Here is a 27238-nt window from a genome sequence, read left to right as displayed (position 1 = left end):
TACAGAGGTGGAATGCCAAACTACATGTGTAAAGTGGTAAAAATAAATGCGGAGGTGTGCTAGACATTATATTAGATAAAACAAACCATAAGTAGCATATACTTTTTAAATGGGTATATGCTTTTCTCCTTAGAGGAAACAGCTGACACTGCTTCCGCATGCTAACATTTTAGCATTTGTGGCACAAATCCAATTTAATTCATGGGACCAATATTAGCATTTTTTTCATGTATCATTTCCAAATCATCCGAAAGTACACTACATGACCAAAAGTATGTAGAAACCTGCTCTTCGAACATCTTCCAAAATCATGTGCATTAATATGGAATTGGTCCCCAAATTGCTGCTATAAAAGCTTCCACTTGTCTGGGAATGCTTTCCAGTAGATGTTGGAACATTGCTGCAGGGACTTGCTTCCATTCAGCCGCAAGAGCATTAGTGAGGTTGGGCGATTAGGCCTGGCTTTCCAATTCATCCCAAATGTGTTTGCTGGTCTTCCACACCGATCTCAACAAACCAATTATGTATGGACCTCACTTTGTCATGCTGAAACAGGAAAGGGCCTTCCCCAAACTTTTGTCACAATGTTGGAAGCACAGAATCTCCTAGAATGTCATTGTATGCTGCAGTGTTTAGATTTCCCTTCACTGGAACTAAGGGTCCTAGCCCGAACCATGAGAAACAGTCCCAGACCATTATTCCTCCTCCACCAAACTGTACAGTTGGCACAATGTTTTGGGGCAGGTAGTGTTCTCCTGGCATCCCCCAAACTGAGATTTGTCAAACGGACTGCCAGATGATGAAGCATGATTCATCAATCCAGAGAACACGTTTTCAGTGCTCCAGAGACCAATGACAGCGAGCTTTACACCACACCAGCCGACGCTTGGCATTGTGCATGGTAATCTTAGGCTTGTGTGTGGCTGCTCAGCCATGGAAACCACACAGGCTTACAGAACGGGATGCAACCTCCGCACAAGAACTGTACTTCAGGAACCTAATGAAATGACATCGCAGCTGAGCTGTTGTTGCTCCTAGACAATTCACTATAACAGCACTTACAGTTGACCGGGGCAGCTCTAGCAGGGTAGAAATCTGACTGACTTGTTGCAAAGGTGGCATCCTATGACGGTGCCATGTTGAGCTTTTCAGTAAGGCCATTCTACTGCCAAAGAGGTCCATACAGAAATGGTTTGTTGAGATCGTTTTGGAAAACCATCTAACACGTTTGGGATGATATAATATGTGTATCTTACGTTGATTGTGAAGCTCCCGAGTGGCGCAGGGGACTAAGGCACTGCATCTCAGTGCTAGAGTAACACACCCTGCATCTCAGTGCTATAGACACCCTTGTTCGATTCCAGGCTGTATCACAACGGCCATGATTGCGAGTCCCATGGGGCGGCGCACAATTGGCCCAGCGTCATCCGGGTTTGGCTGGTGTAGGCCGTCATTGTAAATAGTAATTTGATCTTAACTGACTTGCCTAGTATAATGTAGGTGAAGTATCTCTAACAAATTGGCAATTTAATTAGATATAGCACTAGCCTAATATTTGTATCGGAGCCATTATGGCGACTGTGACCGCATGGGCAGCGACATTGACGCTACCTCCATTTTTTGAAAGTAGATTTGTGCATTTGAAAAAAGCATAAAGCTAATATTAGTGATTTACCTCCACCTGCAGTGCTGGAAACCTGAAACAAATCTTCTGTATCAGTCATTTACTGTGGTCACTAGATGTCGGTAATATAGCTCAAAGCCATTTACTATCTAGGCAAACCAATTTAAAGAAGGCAATGCTATGATCATTGACTGATCAAACCAAACCATAAGAATTAGAGGTTGACCGATTATGATTTTTCAGTGCCGATTATTGGAGGACCAGAAAAACAGATACCGATTAATCGGACGATTTAAAAAAATATTTTTTATTTGTAATAATGACAATTACAACAATACTGAATGAACACTTATTTTAACTTAATATAAGACATCAATTAAATCTATTTAGCCTCAAGTAAATAATGAAACATGTTCAATTTGGTTTAAATAATGCAAAAACAAAGTGTTGGAGAAGAAAGTAAAAGTGCAATATGCGCTATGTAAGAAAGCTAACGTTTCAGTTCCTTGCTCAGAACATATGAAAGCTGGTGGTTCCTTTTAACATGAGTCTTCAATATTCCCAGGTAAGAAGTTTTAGGTTGTATTTATTATAGTAATTATAGGACTATTTCCCTCTACCATTTGTATTTCATTAACCTTTGACTATTGGATGTTCTTATAGGCACTTTAGTATTGCCAGTGTAACAGTATAGCTTCCGTCCCTCTCCTCGCTCCTCCCTGGGCTCGAACCAGCAACACAACGACAACAGCCACCATCGAAGCAGCGTTACCCATGCAGAGCAAGGGGAACAACTACTAGAAGGCTCAGAGCGAGTGCCGTTTGAAACGCAATTAGCGCACGCTAACTAGCTAGCCATTTCACTTCGGTTACACCAGCCTCATCTCGGGAGTTGATAGGCTTGAAGTCATAAACAGCGCAATGCTTGACGCACAACGAAGAGCTGCTGGCAAAACGCATGAAAGTGCTGTTTGAATGAATGTTTACGCACCTGCGTCTGCCTACCACCGCTCAGTCAGATACTTAGATACTTGTATGCTCAGTCAGATTATATGCAACGCAGGACACGCTAGATAATATCTGGTAATATCATCAACCATGTGTAGTTAACTAGTGATTATGATTAATTGTTTTTCATAACATTAGTTTAATGCTAGCTAGCAACTTACCTTGGCTTACTGCATTCGCGTAACAGGCAGTCTCCTTGTGGAGTGCAACAAGAGAGAGGCAGGCCGTAATTGCATTGGACTAGTTAACTGTAAGGTTGCAAGATTGGGTCCCCCGAGCTGACAAGGTGAAAATCTATCGTTCTGCCCCTGAACAAGGCAGTTAACCCACCGTTCCTAGGCAGTCATTGAAAATAAGAATGTGTTCTTAACTGACTTGCCTAGTTAAATAAAGGTATAAAAAAAATCGGCGCCCAAAAATACTGATTTCCGATTGTTTGAAAACTTTAAATCGGCCATTCTAGAGTCCTATATATATCTCAATGGTATTGACACTCCTACAATATAGCGACTCCGTTTCTGCGCCACAGAGGATAGAAGGACGGAGGAGCCAAGGAGAGGACGGACTTATGCCCAATTGAGAAAATGCCATAGGCTATCACACAAACAGCCATGATGTAAAATTGCCATGCATTCATTCCAGTGTAGCTATTTAATTGACAGGTACTGTAGTGATGATGGACTATACCGTGTCAATTCCCTGGGAAAGTCAACCTGATCATGCAAAATAAAATGTATTTAAAAAATAAAAAAATAAATCTCAATTATCCTTAATGTCTAAATGTTGGAGTACAGACTTTATTTGACCAGTTAAAGTAGAAAAACTGCATGCATTTTGGACTTTACGAAGTAGGAGGCCAAGTCTCAAATAGGTTTTTTCAGTCAGTCATATTTCATGGCTTGCCTGAAAGGGCTCCCAGAGCTTGTTTTTCCACTCACAGCTATCCACCAGTGTTATGAAGTTGAGATGATAATGAAGTAGGGCTGACCCCATCTAGTTGAATGTTTTAGTTGATAGGCTGTTGGTCAACAGATTAAAAAAAATAAAAAAAAATAATAATAATTACATTAAATTGTAGAGTAGACACACTTTTTTTTCATGGCACATGAGACCCCAGCCTTATTGGTGCTTTGATGGCACAGTCCATCACTCTAAGACTGGCATCTGACAAGTAAGACAGTATTTGCCTTCGCATGCCAAGCAATTTGATAAAGTTGATCAAATAAGTGAAATTGCATTTGTTTTCAAAAAATAGCTACTGCTTTGGACATGACACCTTTTGTAAGTGTATTCCTTAGGCCTACAGTATGTGTGACGATAATGTGTCTTTGAAATGTCAGGTCAAGTAGAAGAGGATGCACAAGTTGTCTAATGCGCTCTCTCCCACCAATTCATGCGCACCAATTCAATTTTATTGTGTGAATTGTATGCTCTTTGATTGTTAGTCTATCAATTCCTCATCACCAGTAGTACATTTACTGTTAATCCCCATTTCCAATCTACAATGTTTGTTTGGTTAGGGTCATTTCTGTTAATGCATTCATTATTTTATTATACCAGTATTTTGCGGTTCTCATTGTCGGAGTGGACATGTTTTTTTGCAGAGCTCACAACCTATGCTACACTTGTGATGAACAAGTTTTAGTTTATTTCATTCCATTTACTCATTGTCTTTTGTTTTGAAGCGCTCTTGTCAGTGTTGAGCAAGGACACGCACCTGATTTATGCATAGAAGTAGGCATAGGCTACCTAGACTGCGCGCAAATGTATAATTGTGCCCATTTGTGGATCTACTTTTACATTTAGCAGATGCTCTTATTCAGAGCGGTCCTCTATTGGGACTGAGGAGAGGTCCTGGGGATGTGAGTCCTCTGTTGGGACTGAGGAGAGGTCCTGGGGATGTGAGTCCTCTGTTGGGACTGAGGAGAGGTCCTGAGGATGTGAGTCCTCTGTTGGGACTGAGGAGAGGTCCTGAGGATGTGAGTCCTCTGTTGGGACTGATGTGAGTCCTCTGTTGGGACTGAGGAGAGGTCCTGGGGATGTGAGTCCTCTGTTGGGACTGAGGAGAGGTCCTGAGGATGTGAGTCCTCAGTTGGGACTGAGGAGAGGTCCTGGGGATGTGAGTCCTCTGTTGGGACTGAGGAGAGGTCCTGAGGATGTGAGTCCTCTGTTGGGACTGATGCGAGTCCTCTGTTGGGACTGAGGAGAGGTCCTGGGGATGTGAGTCCTCTGTTGGGACTGAGGAGAGGTCCTGGGGATGTGAGTCCTCTGTTGGGACTGAGGAGAGGTCCTGGGGATGTGAGTCCTCTGTTGGGACTGAGGAGAGGTCCTGGGGATGTGAGTCCTCTGTTGGGACTGAGGAGAGGTCCTGGGGATGTGAGTCCTCTGTTGGGACTGAGGAGAGGTCCTGGGGATGTGAGTCCTCTGTTGGGACTGAGGAGAGGTCCTGGGGATGTGAGTCCTCTGTTGGGACTGAGGAGAGGTCCTGGGGATGGGACTGAGGAGAGGTCCTGGGGATGGGACTGAGGAGAGGTCCTGAGGATGTGCAATAGCATGTTATTGTTAGTGGAACATTTTCTTAGGCTACCGTTTGGGTAGTCCCAATCTTCACATACAGTACCAGTCAAAAGTTTGGACACCTACTCATTCCAGGGTTTTTCTTTATTTGTACTATTTTCTACATTGTAGAATAATAGTGACGACATTAAAACTGTGAAATAACATTTATGGAAGTGTTAAAAAAAGTGTTAAACAAATTAAAATATATTTTCTATTTGAGATTCTTCAAAGTAGCCACCATGTGCCTTGATGACAGCTTTGCACACTCTTGGCATTCTCTCAACCAGCTTCATGAGGTAGTCGCACGGAATGCATTTCAATTAACAGGTGTGCTTTGTGGAATTTCTTTCCTTCTTTATGCGTTTGAGCCAATCAGTTGTATTGTGACAAAGTAAGGTTGGTGTACAGAAGATAGCCCTATTTGGTAAAATACCAATTCCATGTTACGGCAAGAACAGCTCAAATAAGCAAAGGGAAATGACAGTCCATTGCTTTAAGACATGAAGGTCTGTCAATCCGGAAAATTTCAAGTGCAGTCGCAAAAACCATCATGCGCTATGATGAAACTGGCTCTCATGAGAACTGCCACAGGAAAGGAAGACCTAGAGTTACCTCTGCTGCAGAGGATAAGTCCAATAGTTACCAGCCTCAGAAATTGCAGCCCAAATAAATGCATCGCGGAGTTCAATTAACAGACACACCTCAACATCAACTGTTCAGAGGAGACTGCGTGAATCAGGCATTCATGGTTGAATTGCTGCAAAGAAGCCACTACTAAAGGACACCAATAAGAAGAGGCTTGCTTGGGCCAAGAAACATGAGCAATGGACATTAGACCAGTAAAAATGTGTCTTTTGGTCTGAATCTAAATGTGAGATGTTTGGTTCCAACCACTGTGTCTTTGTGAGACGCAGAGTCGGTGAACGGAGTCGGTGAACGGAGGATCTTCGTATGTGTGGTTCCCACCATGAAGCATGAAGGAAGAGGTGTGGGGGTACTTTGCTGTTGACACTGTCTGTGATTTGCACACTTATCTAGTATGGCTACCACAGCATCCTGCAGTGATACACCATCCCATCTGGTTTGCACTTAGTGTGACTGTCATTTGTTTTTCAACTGGACAATGACCCAAAACACACCTCCAGGCTGTGTAAAGGCTATTTTACCAAGAAGGAGAGTGATGGAGTGCTGCATCAAATGACCTAGCCTCCACAATCACCCGACCTAAACCCAATTGAGATGGTTTGAGATCAGTTGGACTACAGAGTGAAGGAAAAGCAGCCAAAAAATGCTCAGCATATGTGGGAACTCCTTCAAGAATGTTGGATAAGCATTCCAGGTGACTACCTCATGAAGCTGGTTGAGAGAATGCCAAGAGTATGCAAAGCTGTCAAGGCAAACAATGGCTACTGTGAAGAATCTCAAATATAAAATATATTTAGATTTGTTTTAACAATTTTTTGGTAACTGTTATTTAATAGTGTTGATGTCTTCATTATTATTCTAAAATGTAGAAAATAGTAAAAAAATAAAGAACAACCCTTGAATGAGTAGGTGTGTCCAAACTTTTGACTGGTACTGTATGTCTATTTTTTTAATTGGATAGGACCTGAAGTATAGAGGAGAGGGTGCTGAAATAGCAGTGGGCCAGATTGGAGGATACTATACAGAAGATCAGAAATAGCACTGGGACAGATTGGAGGAGAGGGTGCTGAAATAGCAGTGGGCCATATTGGAGGAGAGGGTGCTGAAATAGCAGTGGGCCAGATTGGAGGGTACTATACAGAAGATCAGAAATAGCAGTGGGACAGATTGGAGGAGAGGGTGCTGAAATAGCAGTGGGACAGATTGAAATTCCTAGGCCAGTAGACACTTTTTCCAGACAGAGTTAACTTTGACTTGTAAGTATATGGAATAAAGTGTTTATTGTGAACCTCCTGATCCTCTGTATAGTACTCTGCCTTGCTGAGGTCTGTCAGTGGCTCTCCCCAGGCCATGTTAGGAACCAGATGAGAAAGGATCTCTGTAGTTGTCATGGATATGACCATCTAGACCTCTTCAGTCATGTGTTTGCAGTAGTTCTGCAGTATAGGCCCAGGCTATAGCTAGCCTAAAACTGTGAAACACAACTCGCATGTGAGAACAGTCACTTTTGAAAACTGTTAGACTATTGCCTCCATTATGCACAGTTTCATTTTTGGAGGTGTTGAATAAGAGACCGACCAGGATTTGTGGTGGAGTTCATCAACACAGAGTGAAAAGTAGGCCTAATGCAGGGGTCGGCAAACTCAAATCCTGGAGGGCCATGTTTCCACTTTTTATTTAATTGTTAATGTTTAACCAATTAAGACCTAGACTACTAGGTGAAGGGAGTTCCTAATTAATCAATCACCTGCAGACACATGGTCCTCCAGGAATTGAGTTTGACACCTCTGGCCTAATGGTCAAAGGTTAATATAAACCTACTATCTGTCTGTACAAAATTACTATGTACTGTATTTCTGTTCTTTTTCTCAGATGGTATATTTTTGCTCCTCCCCTTGCACGCAACACTGCAAATGGTCCACCCACTGAGTCCCTGAGCTCTGTTGAGACCCAGGGCGGAGACTGCTGTCCTCCTCATCCCTCCTCACCACTTGGCCCTCCATCAGTGATGGTGAGAACAGTGATACTACTCTGTAGACACACCCTAGTGCTTTACTTCTGAACCCACCCAAGTTTAACCAACCATTTACCTCAGCGCCATGACTCTCCTGCCGTGTCTGTCTGTGGAAACAACTGACTAATTCTCATAGTAGGTTACTTAGGGCAGAGTTCCATGTCCTTATAGTAGTGAATGTGAATGCTAAGTTTCATCCTACATATATCTGTCCACCATTTAAGGAAATTCAGTATGCTCCTATTTGAATTCTCAAAATTCTATTCAGCTGTATGGATTTGACAGACTCCTATAAATTGCTCTGGAATAGTGTTTGCAGTATGGGTAGAAACTGGAGAGTGGCAGGAGGGCCGGGACCCTTGGAGGCTGCTTTAGATCGGCCCTATTAATTAAGCCAACAGTACCCTATTAAGCCTACATTACCCTGCTAAGCCTATTAAGCCTACATTACCCTGCTAAGCCTATTAAGCCTACATTACCCTGCTAAGCCTATTAAGCCTACATTACCCTGCTTAGCCTATTAAGCCTACATTACCCTGCTAAGCCTATTAAGCCTACATTACCCTGCTAAGCCTATTAAGCCTACATTACCCTGCTAAGCCTATTAAGCCTACATTACCCTGCTAAGCCTATTAAGCCTACATTACCCTGCTAAGCCTATTAAGCCTACATTACCCTGCTAAGCCTATTAAGCCTACATTACCCTGCTAAGCCTATTAAGCCTACATTACCCTGCTAAGCCTATTGAGCCTACATTACCCTGCTAAGCCTATTGAGCCTACATTACCCTGCTAAGCCTATTGAGTCTACATTACCTTACTAAGCCAATTACGCCTATAGTGCCCTACTAACCATATTAAGCCAACATTAACCTACTAGCCCCATTTTTAAGCCTTCATTACCTCAAATGTAAGATGCAGGCCTGGCTAGGATCACCAGCTGTTAATAATGAGTAAATTAGCTTTAGATTTAAAAAGATAATCATATTTGCCATTGAACAAAATAATTTGTGCTGCTATGAGTGACCAGTACTGAGAGCACACTATTAAGGAATGGCAACCACAAAATGCTTTCTGGATCTTCCCACTGAAACAACCAACCAAGGCCCATTGAGGAAAATAAGTCCAATATCCCTCCTCTGCTGTATTTTGCACTTAGAGCCGGGCGATATGGACAACAAATGTACCTTTTTGTTTTGTTTTTGCGATAACTATAATTCAGCAATAATTTACAATACCATTTTTTTGGGGGGGGGGCTTAAGCTGGGCAGTATGGACCAAAAAATATATTGTGATAAAGGTTACTATTTGGCTCGATAACAATGCAACGATATAACAATCAGTATTTTAATGGACCGTTACCTTACATTAGCGGCAAGGCTCAAGACAAAAGTTTTCAGTGCCAAGTAAGATAACAGATGGTAGCCTCAAAGTTACCTATTTCATGTAACATATCCAGGGAAATCAGGATTTATGTTTCGATGTGCAACCTGTCAGAAATAGGATCCAGAATTAGAATATTTAATTCCTGCTTCTATAGAGAATTTGCCAACCTCTTTGTCGTTATTGGCCTAAAGGCTGTTTTTTCACCACCTGAAGAAGGGGGAACTCAACACTTATCTAGACTGCTAACTCTGAATATGATATTGTTGCTGTATAGACATGTAGGCTAATTGATTAATCAATCAGTAAATGTAGGCTAATGTCCTACAAAAAACGTTGTAGGGACTGCATCTCTCCCTACACTGTGTGCACAAGGGGAGGGGGAGTGAGAGTAGCTCTCACACAGCAGCCAACAGCGAAACAGGCACAGGCAGATACTCTCATAGTAGGAATCAACATAATGCATAAGTTATTACTTTTGACCAAAGAATCGTTTTCGAAAAATCTATGAATGTTGTGTACGGAAATCACTCAAACTTTTGCGACGTACGCAAAACGAGGAAGGCAATGTTAGTGTCGGTAATTTTCTCTTTATCGTCCTATAGCAAGATCAAAGACAGTACATTTCCCAAAATGGCTAATGAAATATACATTCTCCTCACTGTAGTTTGACAGTAGAAATACAGTAAAAAAAATCATCCTGGCCAAAATGTGATGGAGTTGCAGAATGAAAAGGGGGTTCTTTGGCTAAGCCTATATTTGTGTTTCCACATGGAGAGTTTATTTGCATTTCTTTTCAGTGGCGTGGACGTGTTCCCAGCTAGAACAAAGGTGTTTGTCACTGTATTTTGCATCAATGTGCATGTTTTCCACCGGCGGAAGGTGAATAACCGATGGCTGCTCAAGTGGTCAACTCAGGATTTGCATATTTGGCCTATTGGTCCATATATCATCATGTATGTTAAAGTTTAGGCTACTCAGAGAGACAGGAAACCTCCCCACTGATCATTGATAGTGTCCATAAATAAGGAGCAAAAGTTGAATGATGACTTTGCAGGTAAGATGATCCTTTATTTAATCGTTTTTGTATTCAAAAGAAAAGTTTAAAAGTAGTGAAGTAGAATCACAGGAGAGATTAAATGAGGGCAGAGAGGAAATGAATTTTTGAATGTTAGCCCAAATATATAATCTCTCTTACTACTTGGGGCTCGTGCTCCACACCCAGATTATGATAATTATAATCTGTTCTTTGGGATTGATTTGAAACCAGCATTATTGTACCATTCAGGATCAGGATGTTAATAATAGTGGTGATTGTACCTGAATGTTTTCATTGTTGGCTCACATCTTTTTAAGTTTGCTCGTCTTATTTACTAGGGATGTTCCCAATAGGCTCCTAATTTTTTTGGTTGGTTGACCGAATGTGCTTGATAGGAAGTAAAACATTTGACTTTGTATCCTACTTTTGTTGGCTCTCACAATGGAGATATTCAAATCAAATTGTATTTGTCACATGCGCCGAATACAACAGGTGTAGGTAGACCTTACCGTGAAATGCTTACTTAAAATCCCTTAACCAACAATGCAGTTTAAGAAATGGAGTATAAAAAAATATTTACTAAATAAACTAATGTAAAAAAAAAATATATATATATATTTTTTATCAATCAAGAAGTTACACAATAAATGTACATAACAATTACAAGGCTATATACAGGGGGTACCGGTACCAAGTCAATGTGCAGAGGTACAGGTTAGTGGAGGTAATTTGTAAAGTGACTATGCATAGATGATAAACAGCCAGTCGCAGCAATGTAAAAACAAATGGGGGGGGGGGGGGGGTCAGTCAATGTAAATAGTCTGGGTGGATTCATATTTCAGCAGTCTTATATGGCTTGGGGGTAGAAGCTGTTAAGAAGCCTTTTGATTCTAGACTTGGTGCTCCAGTACCACTTTCCATGAGGTAGCCCATAGAACAGTCTATGGCTTTGGGGACTGGAGTTGTTAACTTTTTGGGCTTCCTCTGACACCGCCTAGTATATATGTCCTGGATGTCAGGAAGCTTGCCCCCAGTGATGTACAGGGCCATACGCACTACCCTCTGTAGTGCCTTAGTCAGATGCCGAGCAGTTGCAATCCTAGGCGGTGATGCAACCGGTCAGGATGCTCTCGATGGTGCAGCTGTAGACCTTTGGGACTCATGCCAAGTCTTTTCAGCCTCCTGAGGAGGAATAGGTTTTGTTGTGCCCTCTTCACAGCTGTCTTGGTGTGTTTGGACCAACTTAGTTTGTTGGTGATGTGGACACCAAGGAACTTGACCTGCTCCCTGGGGCGGCAGGGTAGCCTAGTGGTTAGAGCGTTGGACTAGTAACCGGAAGGTTGCAAGTTCAAACCCCCGAGCTGACAAGGTACAAATCTGTCGTTCTGCCCCTGAACAGGCAGTTAACTCACTGTTCCTAGGCCGTCGTTGAAATTAAGAATTTGTTCTTAACTGACTTGCCTAGTTAAATAAAGGTAAAAAAAATAAAATAAAATACAACCCCGACGATGTTAATATTCGGCCCTCCTTTTCCTATAGTCCACAATCAGCTCCTTCCTCTTGCTCACATTGAGAGCGAGGTTGTTGTCCTGGCACCACACTGCCAGGTCTCATTGTTGTCGGTGATCAGGCCTACCACTGTTGTATTGTCAGCAAATTGAATGATGGTGTTGGAGTCATGCTTGGCCATGCAGTCGTGGGTGAACAGGGAGTACAGGAGGGGACTAAGCCCAAGTGTTAAGGACCAGCGTGGCAGATGTGTTGTTACGCTGAGCTGTAGTCAATTTCACACAGTTATTGCGCTGCAACCTTTTAGGCTAGCTTGTTTTCTTCCCCATTACTCACATATAGGCCTAGTAGGCTATAGAGCCCTTAAACTACACCTTGGAATTCGAAGCCAGTTCCACTGCATTTCTTTCAATGTTCCCCTCTAATCAGGGTCTGATTTAGACCTGGGACACCAGGTGGGTGCAATTCATTATCAGATTGGCTCCGGACTTCGTAGGGTAAGTATTGAAAACCCTTTATCCACATATAGACCTAGTAAGCTATATAACCTTTACTCACATATAGACCGAGTAGGCTATATAACCTTTACTCACATATAGACCTAGTAGGCTATATAACCTTTACTCACATATAGACCGAGTAGGCTATATAACCTTTACTCACATATAGACCTAGTAGGTCTATAGACTACAAGGCCTATATGTGAGTAAAGGGTGTATAGTTTACTAGGTCTATATGTGAGTAAAGGGTGTATAGCTTACAAGAGGCGTCACTACAGTCCCTGGTTCGAATCCAGGCTTTCCAGGCTGTTCACCTAAGTTACACTAGGCAAGTGTAAAAATGTAATCCAGGCTTTCCAGGCTGTTCACCTAAATTACACTAGGCAAGTGTAAAATACAACCTTTACTCACATATAGACCTAGTAGGCTATACACCCTTTACTCACATATAGACCTCGTAGGCTATACACCCTTTACTCCCATATAGACCTAGTAGGCTATATAACCTTTACTCACATACAGGCTTAGTAAACTCTAGACAGTACCTCCTTGTCATTGTGGAAGTACAGAACATTATTCTTTGCTCATGGTCACGTCTTTGCATGTGGAGGTAGTGACCATGATATACTTACATTTTTACACTTGCCCAGTGTAATTTAGGTGAACAGCCTGGAAAGCCTGGATTCGAACCAGGGACTGTAGTGACGCCTCTTGTAAGCTATACACCCTTTACTCACAGACCTAGTAGGCTATATAACCTTTACTCACATATAGACCTAGTAGGCTTGTTACGAATCCCTTTTGGCCCGACAGTCTAGGGGGGATGGTATTGAGACCCGTAACATAACTCATGAAAATTATTATTGTGACAAAGTAAAAGTGTGAACGAAATAACCACGACAACAGAAATCTACCCTCAAACTCCAGGTTTATTTATAAACACACGGTAATGGGGGGAGCAGGAAAAGGGGCTGAGCTGGACCCAAGGAAAGAAACAATAAGTATACAAAAACACCCCTAAGCTAGACTAGCCTACTTTAACAACAGCTAACTAACTAACCAAAAATACAGTGGGTGGTCCGCCCAGTTCTAACTAGTGTATTAAACAAAGTTCACCTACGGGTAGTGTATGCCCATGGGCGACTTGTCTTGGTTTCCCCCTTTTCCCACCAGCAACAAACAAACACCATAACCAAAAACAATACTCACAGGTGATGACAAAGTGCTATGAGGTGCTTAAACAAAAGAGAGGTTAAGACACAAAGCGAGAGTGAAACACAGAGACCTACAGACATGGCATTTACAGAGAGATTGAGCTCTAGAACAAACAAATGATGGGGTTTTTAAACCATGGGGAAGGAACTGTGATAGGTTAGGAAATATGAGGAGGTGTGTCTTCTGATTGATGATTGATTGTTGACTGATTGGGGAGTGATGATTTTCACTTGTGAGGGGAGAAGGAGAGAAAAGAAACACACCCACAGGATACACACACAGGATAACTGTATCCGTAACAAGGCTATATAACCTTTACTCACATATAGACCTAGTAGGCTATATAACCTTTACTCACATATAGACCTAGTAAGCTATATAACCTTTACTCAAATATAGACCTAGTAGGCTATATAACCTTTACTCACATATAGACCGAGTAGGCTGTAGACCTTCTAGTCACATACAGGCCTTGTAAGCTATATAACCTTTACTCACATATAGAACTAGTAAGCTATATAACCTTTACTCACATATAGAACTAGTAAGCTATACACCCTTTACTCACATATAGACCTAGTAGGCTATAGACCTTCTAGTCACATACAGGCCTTATAAGCTATATAACCTTTACTCACATATAGACCTAGTAAGCTATACACCCTTTACTCACATATAGACCTAGTAAGCTATACACCCTTTACTCACATATAGACCTAGTAAGCTATACACCCTTTACTCACATATAGGCCTTGTAGGCTATAGACCTTCTAGTCACATACAGGCCTTGTAAGCTATATAACCTTTACTCACGTATAGACCTAGTAGGCTATACACCCTTTACTCACATATAGACCTAGTAGGCTATACACCCTTTACTCACATATAGACCTAGTAGGCTATACACCCTTTACTCACATATAGACCTAGTAGGCTATACACCCTTTACTCACATATAGACCTAGTAGGCTATACACCCTTTACTCACATATAGACCTAGTAGGCTATACACCCTTTACTCACATATAGACCTAGTAGGCTATACACCCTTTACTCACATATAGACCTCGTAGGCTATACACCCTTTACTCACATATAGACCTAGTAGGCTATACACCCTTTACTCACATATAGACGTAGTAGGCTATACACCCTTTACTCACATATAGACCTCGTAGGCTATAAAACCTTTACTCACATATAGACCTAGTAGGCTATACACCCTTTACTCACATACAGGCTTAGTAAACTCTAGACAGTACCTCCTTGTCATTGTGGAAGTACAGAACATTATTCTTGGAGGTAGTGACAATGATATACTTACATTTTTACACTTGCCTAGTGTAATTTAGGTGAACAGCCTGGAAAGCCTGGATTCGAACCAGGGACTGTAGTGACGCCTCTTGCACTGAGATGCAGTGCCTTAGACCGTTGTGTGTATCTATTTAACTGTACTGGAATGCATAAAAGGCCGCTAAAATGTTCAATATCGGCATCGGAGGGGGGCCGCCAAGGAAAATATCGGATATCGGTATCGGCCAAAAATGTGATATCAGTGCATCACTATCCCTAACCAATGTTGTGATATTCATCCATCTATGAGGAAGATATGATTGTCCCTAAACAACTTGTTTGGGTTTCCTCCACAGCCCCGAAGTTTAAGCGGAGTTGACATGAGAAAGCGGCAGCAGCCACACATTGAAGGACGTCCCCAGGCGCCTGGCCACCCACGACCCAACAACTGCTGCATGTGCTGGTGTGGTTGTTGTAAATGCCTCTGGTACGTCAAACCTCCCTTTCTGGTTTCTGTCCCCATGTCTCCTCCATTTTCAATCGGTCATGGTTCTCCAAATAACCTGAAGTCCCTGTTTTAGACTGAATAAGAAACATTACTTTCATGACCACATCCCTTTCAACCACACTCTAAAAATGTTTTGATATAAGTGGGGGAAGATTAGTGTAAACTAGAGGGAGTTGTCCCCCCTTTAAGTCAAAATGACCAATAATCATACATTGTTGCCTTTATCCACCCAGTATTTATGCCAATCACATTGTGTAGAGATCAAGGTAATGAATGCTGAAATACTGTAGGTATTTTTCCCCTCAGTGTTTTCAGTACTATGGGTGCATAAACAATGTTTCAGACCAATTATCTGCTGCATGGGGAAATAATTTAATAACACATTCCCATATACTACTGCTTACTAGGGCCGGGAATTGCCAGAGCCCTCACGATACGATATTATCGCTCTACTTAGGTGCCGATACGATACTGTATTTATTGCGACTCATGGTACTATATGTATTGTTATTCATACGATTCTATAGGTTGCGACTTTTACGATTCTATGTACAGTACCAGTCAAAAGTTATGAAGTATGAAATAACAAATAAATGGAATCATATAGTAACCAAAAAAAGTGTTAAACAAAAAAAGTGTTAAACAAATCAAAACATATATTTTAGATTCTTCGAAGATTCTTCCACCCTTTGCACAGATTTGCACACTCTCGCCATTCTCTCAACCAGCTTCACCTGGAATGCTTTTCCAACTGCCTTGTTCCCACATATGCTGAGCTATTCCTTCATTCTGCGATCCAACTCATCCCAAACCATCTTTTTTGTTTTTTTGTTGTTGAATTTGACCCTTTTTTCTCCCCAATTTCGTGGTATCCAATTGTTTTAGTAGCTACTATCTTGTCTCACCTGTATTTTCATGATGAGACAAGGACATCCCTACCAGCCAAGCCCTCCCGAACCCGGACGACGCCAGGCCAATTGTGCGTCGCCGCACGGACCTCACGGTCGCGGCCGGTTATGACAGAGCCTGGGCGCGAACCCAGAGTCTCTGATGGAACAGCTGGCGCTGCAGTATGGCACCCTTAACCTGTTGAAAAACAAATGACAGTTCCACTAAGCGCAAACCAGATGGGATGGCGTATTGCTGCAGAATGCTGTGGTAGTCATGCTCGTTAAGTGTGCCTTGAAGGCAAAGGGTGGCTACTTTGAAGAATCTCATATATATTTTGATTTGTTTAACACATGATTCGTTGTGTTATTTCATAGTTTTCATGGGGTCACTATTATTCTACAATATAGAAAATAGTAAAAATAAAGAAAAACCCTTGAATAAGTAGGTGTGTCAACTTTTGACTGGTACTGTATATTGTGATTCGATATTGGGATTTCTGTTCCAAACATATTGCTCACTGTGTGTCTGCTGAAGGGAGACGAGAAATATGTTGTCCACAAATAATATTGCAATATGTAACTCGTTTTTTTTTACCATCACTAATGCTTAATACTATTCCTCTTTCTGTGGAGCTAATGTGAATTGAACATTGTACATTTTACTGAACATCATTGGTTGTAGTTTGCACATCATCCCAATTATTGTATTCATAAGCCGTCCTTTTCATTGACATAACGGGGGTGAAGTTTACGATGACAAAATCAGCAAACAGTAATTTAATATATTTACAAACTGATCAAAGGTTATAAACAAAGCTCTAAGACTACAAATTATATAATATTTGATATCATATTTTAGGGCTTAGAATAAGTCTGTTCTCATATTAGCCTGGAGTAATACATCCACCAACATCCATGATCTATTGTGAAGACTGGTGTTTTGAGAAACTCTTTGATGTCCTGGATGTGGAGGGAATATGTCATGTGTTTGGAGGCAACTGATGTTTGGAACACAACTTCTGAGAGTTCTGCCAGTCAGTTGCATTGCACATTGTCTCTAGTGTAAATTACTGACCTGAGAAAGGCAAAGGCAGAACGACTTGAGAAACACTATCGTTTTGTAACTGTCATTCTACACATCAGGACAAGTTCCTCCTGTCCATATAGTTATGATCCAAAAGGATCCTAGGTTTGCACACCTGCACTGAGACCCTTCAATGGGAAGCGGTACTCAATGCGGAGATGGGCTACTATAAGGATGTGTAATGCTATAAGGATGTTTTATGCTATAAGGATGTGTTATCCTGTAAATACAGTACCTCTATTGGGTAATAATGTTATATTCTATAACTACATAGTATCTGTCTCTAAAACTACCATGATGTAAGTAAATGATTTTAGCAGCACGTAATATCACGTAGGGCTTGCCGGTATACCGTATTTTACGAAATACCAGTATTAATGCATGGACCAGTTTGGGTTTTTACTTTATCTTCTACAGAGGTATTTGAATGTTTGGTTTGTTAAATGTAATACGCTGTATGTAACGTCCATTTTTATAGTTCTCTACTTGAGTCATCTCTGTCCGCTCTCTGTCTCCATGATGCTTTACACACAGACCGAGCCCTGCCCCCTGTCACTCGAGTGCATTTGTTGTTCCTCGAGACACTTGCATTCAGTCTGCATTAGAGGTCGACCAATTAATCAGAATGGACGATTAATTAAGGCCGATTTCAAGTTTTCATAACAATCGGAAATCGGTATTTTTGGGCGCCGATTTCAGATTTTTAAATATAGATATTTTTTTAATACCTTTTTATTTAACTAGGCAAGTCAGTTAAGAACACATTCTTATTTTCAATGACGGCCTAGGAACAGTGGGTTAACTGCCTTGTTCCGGGGCAGAACAACAGATTTTCACATTGTCAGCTCAGGGGATCCAATCTTGCAACCGTACAGTTGCAACTGCACAGTTAACTAGTCCAATGCTCTAACCATTGCACTCCACGAGGAGCCTGCCTGTTGCGCGATTGCAGTAGAAGCCAAGGTAAATTGCTAGCTAGCATTAAACTTATCTTATAAAAACAATCAATCATAATCATTAGTCATAACTACTAAACCATTTTAGCAGGCAATATTAACCAGGTGAAATTGTGTCATTCTCTTGCGTTCATTGCATGCAGAGTCGGGGTATATGCAACAGGTTGGACTGCCTGGCTCATTTTCGATTTGCCAGAATGTTACGTAATTATGACATAACATTGAAGGTTGTGCAATGTAATAAGAATATTTAGACTTAGGGATGCCACCCGTTAGATAAAATACCGAACGGTTCCATATTTCACTGAAATGATAGTTTCCAGATTCGACCATATTAATGACCAAAGGCTCGTATTTCTGTGTGTTATTATGTTATAATTAAGTCTGATTTGATAGAGCAGTCTGACTGAGCAGCATCAGGCCGTAATCATTCATTCAAACATCACATTCGTGAGTTTTGCCAGCAGCTCTTCGCAAGCACAGTGCTGTTTATGACTTCAAGCCTATCAGCCTAATGGCTGGTGTAACCAATGTGAAATAGTTAGCTGGGTGTGCGCTAATACCATTTCAAACGTCACTCGCTTTTAGATTTGGAGTAGTTATTCCCCTTGTGCTGTAAGGGCCACGGCTTTTGTGGAGCACGATGCTTCGAGTGTGGCTGTTGTTGATGTGTTCCTGGTTCGAGCCCAGGTAGGGGCGAGGAGAGGGACAGAAGCTATACTGTTACACTGGCAATACTATAGTGCCTATAAGAACATCCAATAGTCAAAGGTATATGAAATACAAATGGTATAGAAAGAAATAGTCCTATAAATACTATATTAACTACAACCTAAAACCTCTTACCTTGGAATATTGAAGTCTCATTTTAAAAGGAACCACCAACTTTCATATGTTCTCATGTTCTGAGCAAGGAACTTACACGTTAGCTTTTTACACGTTAGCTTTTTTGCATGGCACATATTTTACATGGCAAATATTACTTTCTTCTCAAACACTTTTTTGCATTATTTAAACCAAATTGAACCTGTTTCATTATTTATTTGAGGCTAAATGGATTTTATTGATGTATTATATTAAGTTAAAGTTTTTAAAAAGTGTTCATTCAGTATTGTTGTAATTGTTATTATTACAAATAAATAAATAAAATCGGCCGATTTAATCGGTATCGGCTTTTTTTGGTCCTCCAATAATCGGTACCGACGTTGAAAAATCATAATCGGTCGACCTCTAGTCTGCATGGTCAGTGCAGCACATGCAACAATGTTCATGACAACGATGCTGTTTTCACTTCGCTTCTTAATTAATGAATTACACTATTCGTCTGTTTCTTACATCTGCAAACAGCTAGTTTGCCTTTTCTTAGCAAGTTGGGCCAAAATTGTGTTAGCCACTAATGCTAGCTAATGTACTGAGTCAGAGCAAACGTAATTAGCCAAACAGCCTGATTATACCACTGATGGTATAGACCTAAATCAGCATTTCTGTGCAACAGTATCTTCGATATCATAGAGGAATACAAAAAGCATGAATATGTTAATTACATGAAGTAGCATGAGAAAACATTACATTTAGCCAAAGATTATAGGGTCACCAAGGAAACACTTATGAACACTTTGGTTCCTACCATGTCACAGTAACTCCTCCCTGGCCATTTTCATTCGTTGTCATGTCAAACAACACTATTCAAAGTGCCCACTATTATATTCTAACTATAGAATTATTCCAACAGTTCACCCAAATATTTTGATCTAAATCGCAAGTGGATAAAAACAAGGCCTAGATTGTTTGCCCATATCGTGCCACCTCCCAGATTATCTGAAATTAGTGCTGGAAATAAAGAAATTTATGAAAATGCAGAAAGTTGAATGGAGAATGGAGAAAGACTCATTGAAATCACTTAGAATGTGTTGCCACTCTAGGATCACTCACTACTCATAAAGCAAATGTACAATGTATTATTCAAAAGCATAAAATACCATCATGCCGTCCAATTTTGTTTTTAATACCTTGATATGATATTTTGGCCATATCGCCCAGCCCTAATATGAAGTGGGCCCAACTTATGAAGTAAACTTGTAGTGACTAGTTTGAATCTTTTGAACCTACTGTAAGCGGAAGATGGGGGCTGAACAAAGCAAGCTTGAGGACTCCACCGCAGCCAAGTCAGTCTTAGACAGTGAACCCACAATATAGTTCTACAGAACTATGGCCCTGTTTCTGACATGCAGCCCCCACAAATCTCCCCAATAATATAGAGGCCTCATCTAGTCTAGGAACAGCCAGCCTATTCCTATCTTCACATCACATGCAAAACAGCTGTGACGAACATGTATATTTAGAGTCAGCTCAGCATGTGTAAGAGCCTGTGGCTGGTGAGCTCAATTACATCAGCACAAAGGATACTTTGATGAAGTTGCTAATATTGACCACTGTGCGACTTGCAGTTAAATGGGAGATAACAAATGTCGGAAGAGACATGCCATATATGGGTACAGATGAAGAATAAGAGGGGTTTTCTGAATGCTTAGTGCTCAACCTGGAACCTAGCTGCATGAAGGGCTCAATTCAATTGATTGGTGGGGGGGTTCCTGTGGTAATTTCCTGTCACTGGTAGATGCTTTCAGAGTAACATACACTACCGTTCAAAAGGTTTGGGTCACTTAGAAATGTCCTTGGCAGCTTCATTAAATAGTTACCCGCAAAACACCAGTCTCAACGTCAACAGTGAAGAGGTGACTCTGGGATGCTGGTCTTCTAGACAGAATTCCTTGGTCCAGTGTCTGTGCTCTTTTGCCCATCTTAATATTTTCTTTTTATTGGGCAATCTGAGATATGGGATTTGGTCCAAAAGTCTTAAGACACCCTGTCCCCTCAGCCCTCAAATGAAGTGGACACTTCTGATGATGTATCATGACGTCTGACGAGTATACACTTGCAGGGCAATGGGTGAGGGAGGAATGAATGATTTTTAAATGGACCATTGGCCGGAAATTCGTCACTCGTTCATCCCGTGATGATTGTGTTTTCAGCCACCTGTAGCTTGTGGTTGCTTTAGATGCGCTACAGTCAATTGAGTGCATGTCTACTTATATTAAATATAGAATTATTAATATACGTCTACTGTATGATAGCTAGCAAATTATTTGGCTGATCCAGAAGAAGTGGGTTAACTGCCTGTTCAGGGGCAGAACAACAGATTTGTACCTTGTCAGCTCAGGGGTTTGAACTCGCAACCTTCCGGTTACTAGTCCAACGCTCTAACCACTAGGCTACCCTGCTGAAGATGAAACGTGGCTGGGTCTTTCAGCATGACAATGATCCCAAACACACCGCCCGGGCAACGAAGGAGTGGCTTCGTAAGAAGCATTTCTAGGTCCTGGAGTGGACTAGCCAGTCTCCAGATCTCAACCCCATAGAAAATCTTTGGAGGGAGTTGAAAGTGTGTTGCCCAGCAACAGCCCCAAAACATCACTGCTCTAGAGGAGATCTGCATGGAGGAATGGGCCAAAATACCAGCAAGTGTGTGAAAACCTTGTGAAGATTTACAGAAAACGTTTGACCTCTGTCATTGCCAACAAAGGGTATATAACAAAGTATTGAGATAAACTTGTCATTGACCAAATACTTATTTTCCACCATAATTTGCAAATAAATTCATAAAAAATCCTACTGTAGCTGTGCTAACATAATTGCAAAAGGGTTTTCTAATGATAAATTAGCCATTTTTAAATGATCAACTTGGATTAGCTAACACAATGTGCCATTGGAACAGGGGAGTGATGGTTGATGATAATTGGCCTGTGTAGGTATTCCATTAAAAATCTGCCGTTTCCAGCTACAATAGTAATTTACAACGTTAACCATGTCTACACTGTATTTCTGATTAAATTTGATGATATTTGAATGGACCAAAAATGTGCTTTTCTTTAATTTTACCTTCATTTAACGAGGCAAGTCAGTTAAGAACAAATTCTTATTTTCAATGACGGCCTAGGAACAATGGGTTAACTGCCTGTTCAGTGGCAGAATGACAGATCTGTACCTTGTCAGCTCGGGGGTTTGAACTTGCAACCTACCAGTTACTAGTCCAACGCTCTAACCATTAGGCTACCCTGCCGCCCAAAGTGCACAGGCTGTAGTTTGTAAACGAATATGATATAGTCTAGGTTTATTAGGTTTGACTGGACCATGGCTAGTTTAATTTATACAGTTTTGAAATAAAGAAGAGGAACTACTCATCACTTAGAAACGCTGCTGTTACAAGAGACTGTCTCTGAGGCGGAAGCACATAAGAAGAACTCGTCATCTGAAGCTCTTGGAGAGACGCTGCTGTGTCAAGAGGCTATACCTGAAGCGGAAGCAGTTAGCAGCATGGCATTAGGAATCTGCTATTAGAGATGGAGAAGTCAATCCAATCTGACTATGGCTATGCCCTGTGTCTGTGTCAACCGCTGTACTTCCCTGCTGTTATGCGATTTGGCACCTCCCTTAAGACAGTGTCTGTTGGAATTCCCATATATTAGATGGGGATCCAAGATCATATTCTGCAGGCCCAGGTTCCTGTGATTGGAAGAGCCAGGCTAATAAGAGGAGACACTTTTTTTATTGGTTTAGGCTGTGGTCTCTCCAGCTAGTCTATCAGTCAGTTCATTTGATGACATCATTTCCCCCCCATTTCAAATAAAGATACAGTACAGCTTTGTTTGGGGAGGAGAGCTGAAAGCTCAGTTGGTATGAAACATGTATTGATCCACGCACCGGTGTGGATTTTTACTGTAGCTTCTCTAAGGGTATTTTAATGTTTGATTTGTTACATTAAATAATGCAGTTATGGCAGTCATCCATTGTTATTGCCAGTAAGAAACTGCTAACAGCTGAGAACTGCTAGCTAACTTTCTAACACAATAACTTCTGGAAAGCAAGCTTTCAAAATGGAGACCCTCGGGAATCGCTGAGAAAAATACTGATTAGGGACAAGTATCATTTCTGGAAGCAAAAATAAATAAATAAATATATATATAGGCCTATTTTAACACTGAAACGCTTTTTCTAAATAAAACGTTCCTTGTGAAATTGTTACATACAGTGCATTCGGAAAGTAATCTGGCTTCTTGACTTTTTCCACATTTTGTTACATTACTGCCTTGTTCTAAAATTGATTAAATAAATGTTTTTCCTCACCAATCTACACACCCATCATGATGAAGTGAAAACAGGTTTTTAGACATTTTGAAAATGTATAAAAAATGTAACTGAAATATCATATTTACATATGTATTCAGACACTTTGCTATGAGACTCAAAGTAGAGCTCAGGTGCATCCTGTTTCCATTGATTATCCTTGAGATGTTTCTACAACTTGATTGGAGTCCACCTGTGGTAAATTCAATTGATTGGACATCATTTGGAAAGGTGCACATGCCTGTCTATATAAGGTCCCACAGTTGACAGTGCATGTCAGAGCAAAAACCAGGCCATGAGGTTGAAGGAATTATCCATAGAGCTCATAGACAGGATTGTGTCGAGGCACAAATCTAGGGAAGGGTACAAAAACATTTCTGCAGTAATGAAGGGCCCCAAGAATACAGTAGCCTCCATCATTCTTAAATGGAAGAGGTTTGGAAACACCAAGACTCTTCCTAGAGCTGGCTGCCCAGCCAAACTGAGCAATTGGGGGAGAAGGGCCTTGGCCAGGGAGGTGACCAAGAACCTGATGGTCACTCTGACAGAGCTCTGGAGTTCCTCTGTGGAGTTGGGAGAATCTTCCATAACGACAACCATCTCTGCAGCACTCCACCAATCACGCCTTTATGGTAGAGTGGCCTGATGGAAGCCACTCCTCAGTAAATGCACGTGACAGCCCGCTTGGAGTTTGCCAAAAGGCACTTAAAGACTCTCAAACTGAGCAAAGTACACAGGTCCTTGATGAAAACCTGCTTCAGAGCCCTCAGGACCTCAGGCTGGGGCAAAGGTTCATCTTCCAACAGGACAACAATCCTAAGCACACAGTCAAGACAACGCAGGAGTGGCTTCAGGACAAGTCTCTGAATGTCCTTGAGTGGCCCAGCCAGAGCCCGGACTTGAACCCGATCTAACATCTCTGGAGAGACCTGAAAATAGCTGTGCATCGACGCTCCCCATCCATCCTGACAGGGCTTGAGAGGATCTGCAGAGAAGAAATGGGAGAAAATCTCCTAATACAGGTTTGCCAAGCTTTTAGTGTCATACCCAAGAAGACTTGAGGCTGTAATTGCTGCCAAAGGTGCTTCAACAAAATACTATGTAAAGGGTCTGAATACTTATGTAAATGTGATATGAGTCTTTGTATTTAAAAAAAACATTTGTTTAAAAAACTCAAATTTCTAAACCTGTTTTTGCTTTGTCATTAAGGTGTGTTGTGTGTTGATTGGGGACGACGACGATTTGCTCCATTTTAGAATAAGGCTGTAATGTAACAAAAAGTCAAGGGGTCTGAATGCTTTCTGAATGCACTGTACAAGGATATACCATGCCATTTTAGATTTTTTTATTTAATAAAACAACAAACCTTTCAATGTAGTTTTTGACGTGCACTGTACGCCCCATAAAAAGACCGGTAACCTTTGTGTGTAGCTTGTTGTTTGTTAGCCAATCAAAGCGACAAATATGCTATGTGGAGTGAGTTCACTAATGCAATGCAAGATGGAATGAAATTAGGAAATTTAAAGTTAGCGAAATGAGAGTGTAGGCTACACTTAGCAACCAACTGGTAGGCAGTTTTATTGGAATGGGGTTGGGGAGAAAGCGCAGCATGTGGCCTCAATTAGCCTAGATAGCTATAGCTTCTCCAGTCAAGACAAGCACTGTTATTTGGGATGATAAATTACGTTGTAGCTGCTACAAGTTAGCTAGTCTTGGCTGTAGCCAAGTTGCCTTGCATCCCTCTCGCCCTCCGTCTGTTTGCTCCCATCTCATTCCCTCCACAGTGGCAGCATTAGAGCGCCAGACTCCCTCATGCAGCAATGTAAGTAAAACAATAAAAATGACACGGCCAACAAAAATTCATGATACTATTAAGTGTTTTTAAAATATATATATTTTTTTTACATCCCTAACTTTGATACATTTTCGCCTTATCGCCCAGATCTCAATACTGTGAAGGATAAACACTGGGAAATGTGTAGATTTATAGGCTACACATCCCATTTGGGTTTCACTTCTTTACTTGTTATTAATTTGTTAAGTACGTGTAGTTAAATCAACTTGCTGACTTCATCAGGGATACTGAAGGTATTTTGGGGAGGCTGGGGGGGGGTGGATGTCTGTCTATTTGTGTATCACAATTTTTGGGGTGTTTAGTGTTAAAGTAATGATTGTATGACACATGCTGAAACAATAGGCCTATACTAGGCTACATCCAAGCTCAAGTCAGTCAAATCTGCATAGCAGTATTTACACAGTGGCATATAAACGAGCTGTTTCTCCAATACATCCCTATCTGAAATTTGCTATGCGTACATTCCATTTGCATGGCATGTGAAATGACTTGATTACCTCTTTCCAATACATTTAACTATTTAGGAACAAAAAAAATGCACTTCCAAACTAGCTTTTCAGGTTTTTGTGAAAGGATAGACCGGCGGAATGCATTGTTAATGTGTTGCAATTAAATTTGTGTTACAATAGTTTGTTATTGTGTATCCAACACGTGTTTAACATGTACATTTCCTGCATAGGGATTTTGTAAAGGTTTTGTGAACTGTAAATAGCGGGGAGCCTCACTCCCCACACAGGTTGTTTTCATGTCAAGCTTTCACTGGTTTTTAGAAGAATGCATGCCTGTTCTCAGGCAGTAGTTTCAACAAAGATACAACATTTAGACTGCCATATGAATAAGTATGTTTGAATATGGAAACTGTTTGAAAGCAATAGTAATCTCTTTCTGCTTCTCCTGTTCCAGGAATGAGGACCGCATGGAGGGTTCCGAACGGACATGCACTAAAATGGATAGTATTGAAGCCACGGAAGAGCAGTACGTTGCCAGCTATGCCTTTTTCCTTAGGATGTCTCTGAGAAAATACCAAATTGTTTTGATATCGTTTCACATTTTTGGTCATTTAGCAGACACTCTTATCCAGAGCAATTTAGTCATTCAACTGAAAGTAGCTGGGTGAGACAACCATGTGACAGTCAAAACAGTCAGGAACATACAAGTTAAAGTGTTAGTGCCAGACAGGGAAAACAACAGTTTTTGTTTTCGTGTTGTCACATAAGTTAATGGCCATTGGTCACTTCTGTTCTTCCTTGTTTTTGCAGGCATTGTACATAGACATTAGGACAGGTTACCTCAAGAAAGGTTGCCAGAAATTATTTTATTATTGCATGCAAAAAATTTGCCAGAATTCATGCCAGTAATGTTGTAGTCTAATTATTTTGCCCAATTTACTGCTTTGGCCCATTTAATTTTCTCTCCTTGCATTGCTGCTGTGTCAATATCTATTCCTGTGTGTTGCTCACTCGTTTGCTGTGTTAGCCAATTAGAGCATGAGTTTTATTTTCTCTCCACCTCTCCACGATTTCAGTTATTTGACTGAAACAGCTGTTAACTGAGGACATAATTTCCATCCACCCCAAAGGAGCAGGTCCATTATATAGAGTATAGGGTTCAGCTCTGCAGTGTTTTGTGTGCTTATTATTTCTGTGATATGTAGTATTGTTGGATTTCAGCATTCAACCGGATTTACACGATGTAGTCTGTCTGGCTGCTCAGACAACTGTGAGCCAAATACTGTTCTCACACAGCTGGGGCCATGGCACGGGATTCAACCTTAGGCTCTACCTTGGAACACTATTGTGTTATCACTATTGTAAAGTGGCTGTTCCACTGGATGTCAGAAGGTGAATTCACCAATTTGTAAGTCGCTCTGGATAAGAGCGTCTGCTAAATGACTTAAATGTAATGTAAATGTAACACTCATTCTTCATGTTGTTCTTCTAGCTCCATGGATTTCTGGTCCGATCACCTGGTCC

General features: G+C 41.1%; 1 protein-coding gene across 4 annotated transcripts in view; it reads left to right on the top strand.

Annotated features, from left to right (window-relative positions):
- The window catches only part of LOC135511889 (regulator of G-protein signaling 17-like), a 36952-nt gene that overhangs the window by 824 nt on the left and 8890 nt on the right, over nt 1-27238 (top strand). For 2 of the 4 annotated variants that reach the window (XM_064933398.1, XM_064933397.1), the window contains exons 2-3: nt 15145-15275; nt 26169-26240. In XM_064933398.1, the coding sequence (XP_064789470.1) occupies nt 15145-15275; nt 26169-26240 (203 nt within the window). Of the gene's footprint in view, nt 1-7708; nt 7848-10225; nt 10290-15144; nt 15276-26168; nt 26241-27238 lie in introns of those variants that run through there. The other 2 variants (XM_064933400.1, XM_064933399.1) reach the window with 2 other exon arrangements.

The sequence above is a fragment of the Oncorhynchus masou genome, chromosome 24 (assembly GCF_036934945.1).
Source record: "Oncorhynchus masou masou isolate Uvic2021 chromosome 24, UVic_Omas_1.1, whole genome shotgun sequence".
NCBI lineage: Eukaryota > Metazoa > Chordata > Actinopteri > Salmoniformes > Salmonidae > Oncorhynchus > Oncorhynchus masou.
Note: the sequence above shows the minus strand (reverse complement) of the source record. Positions and strands in the feature narration are given on the sequence as shown.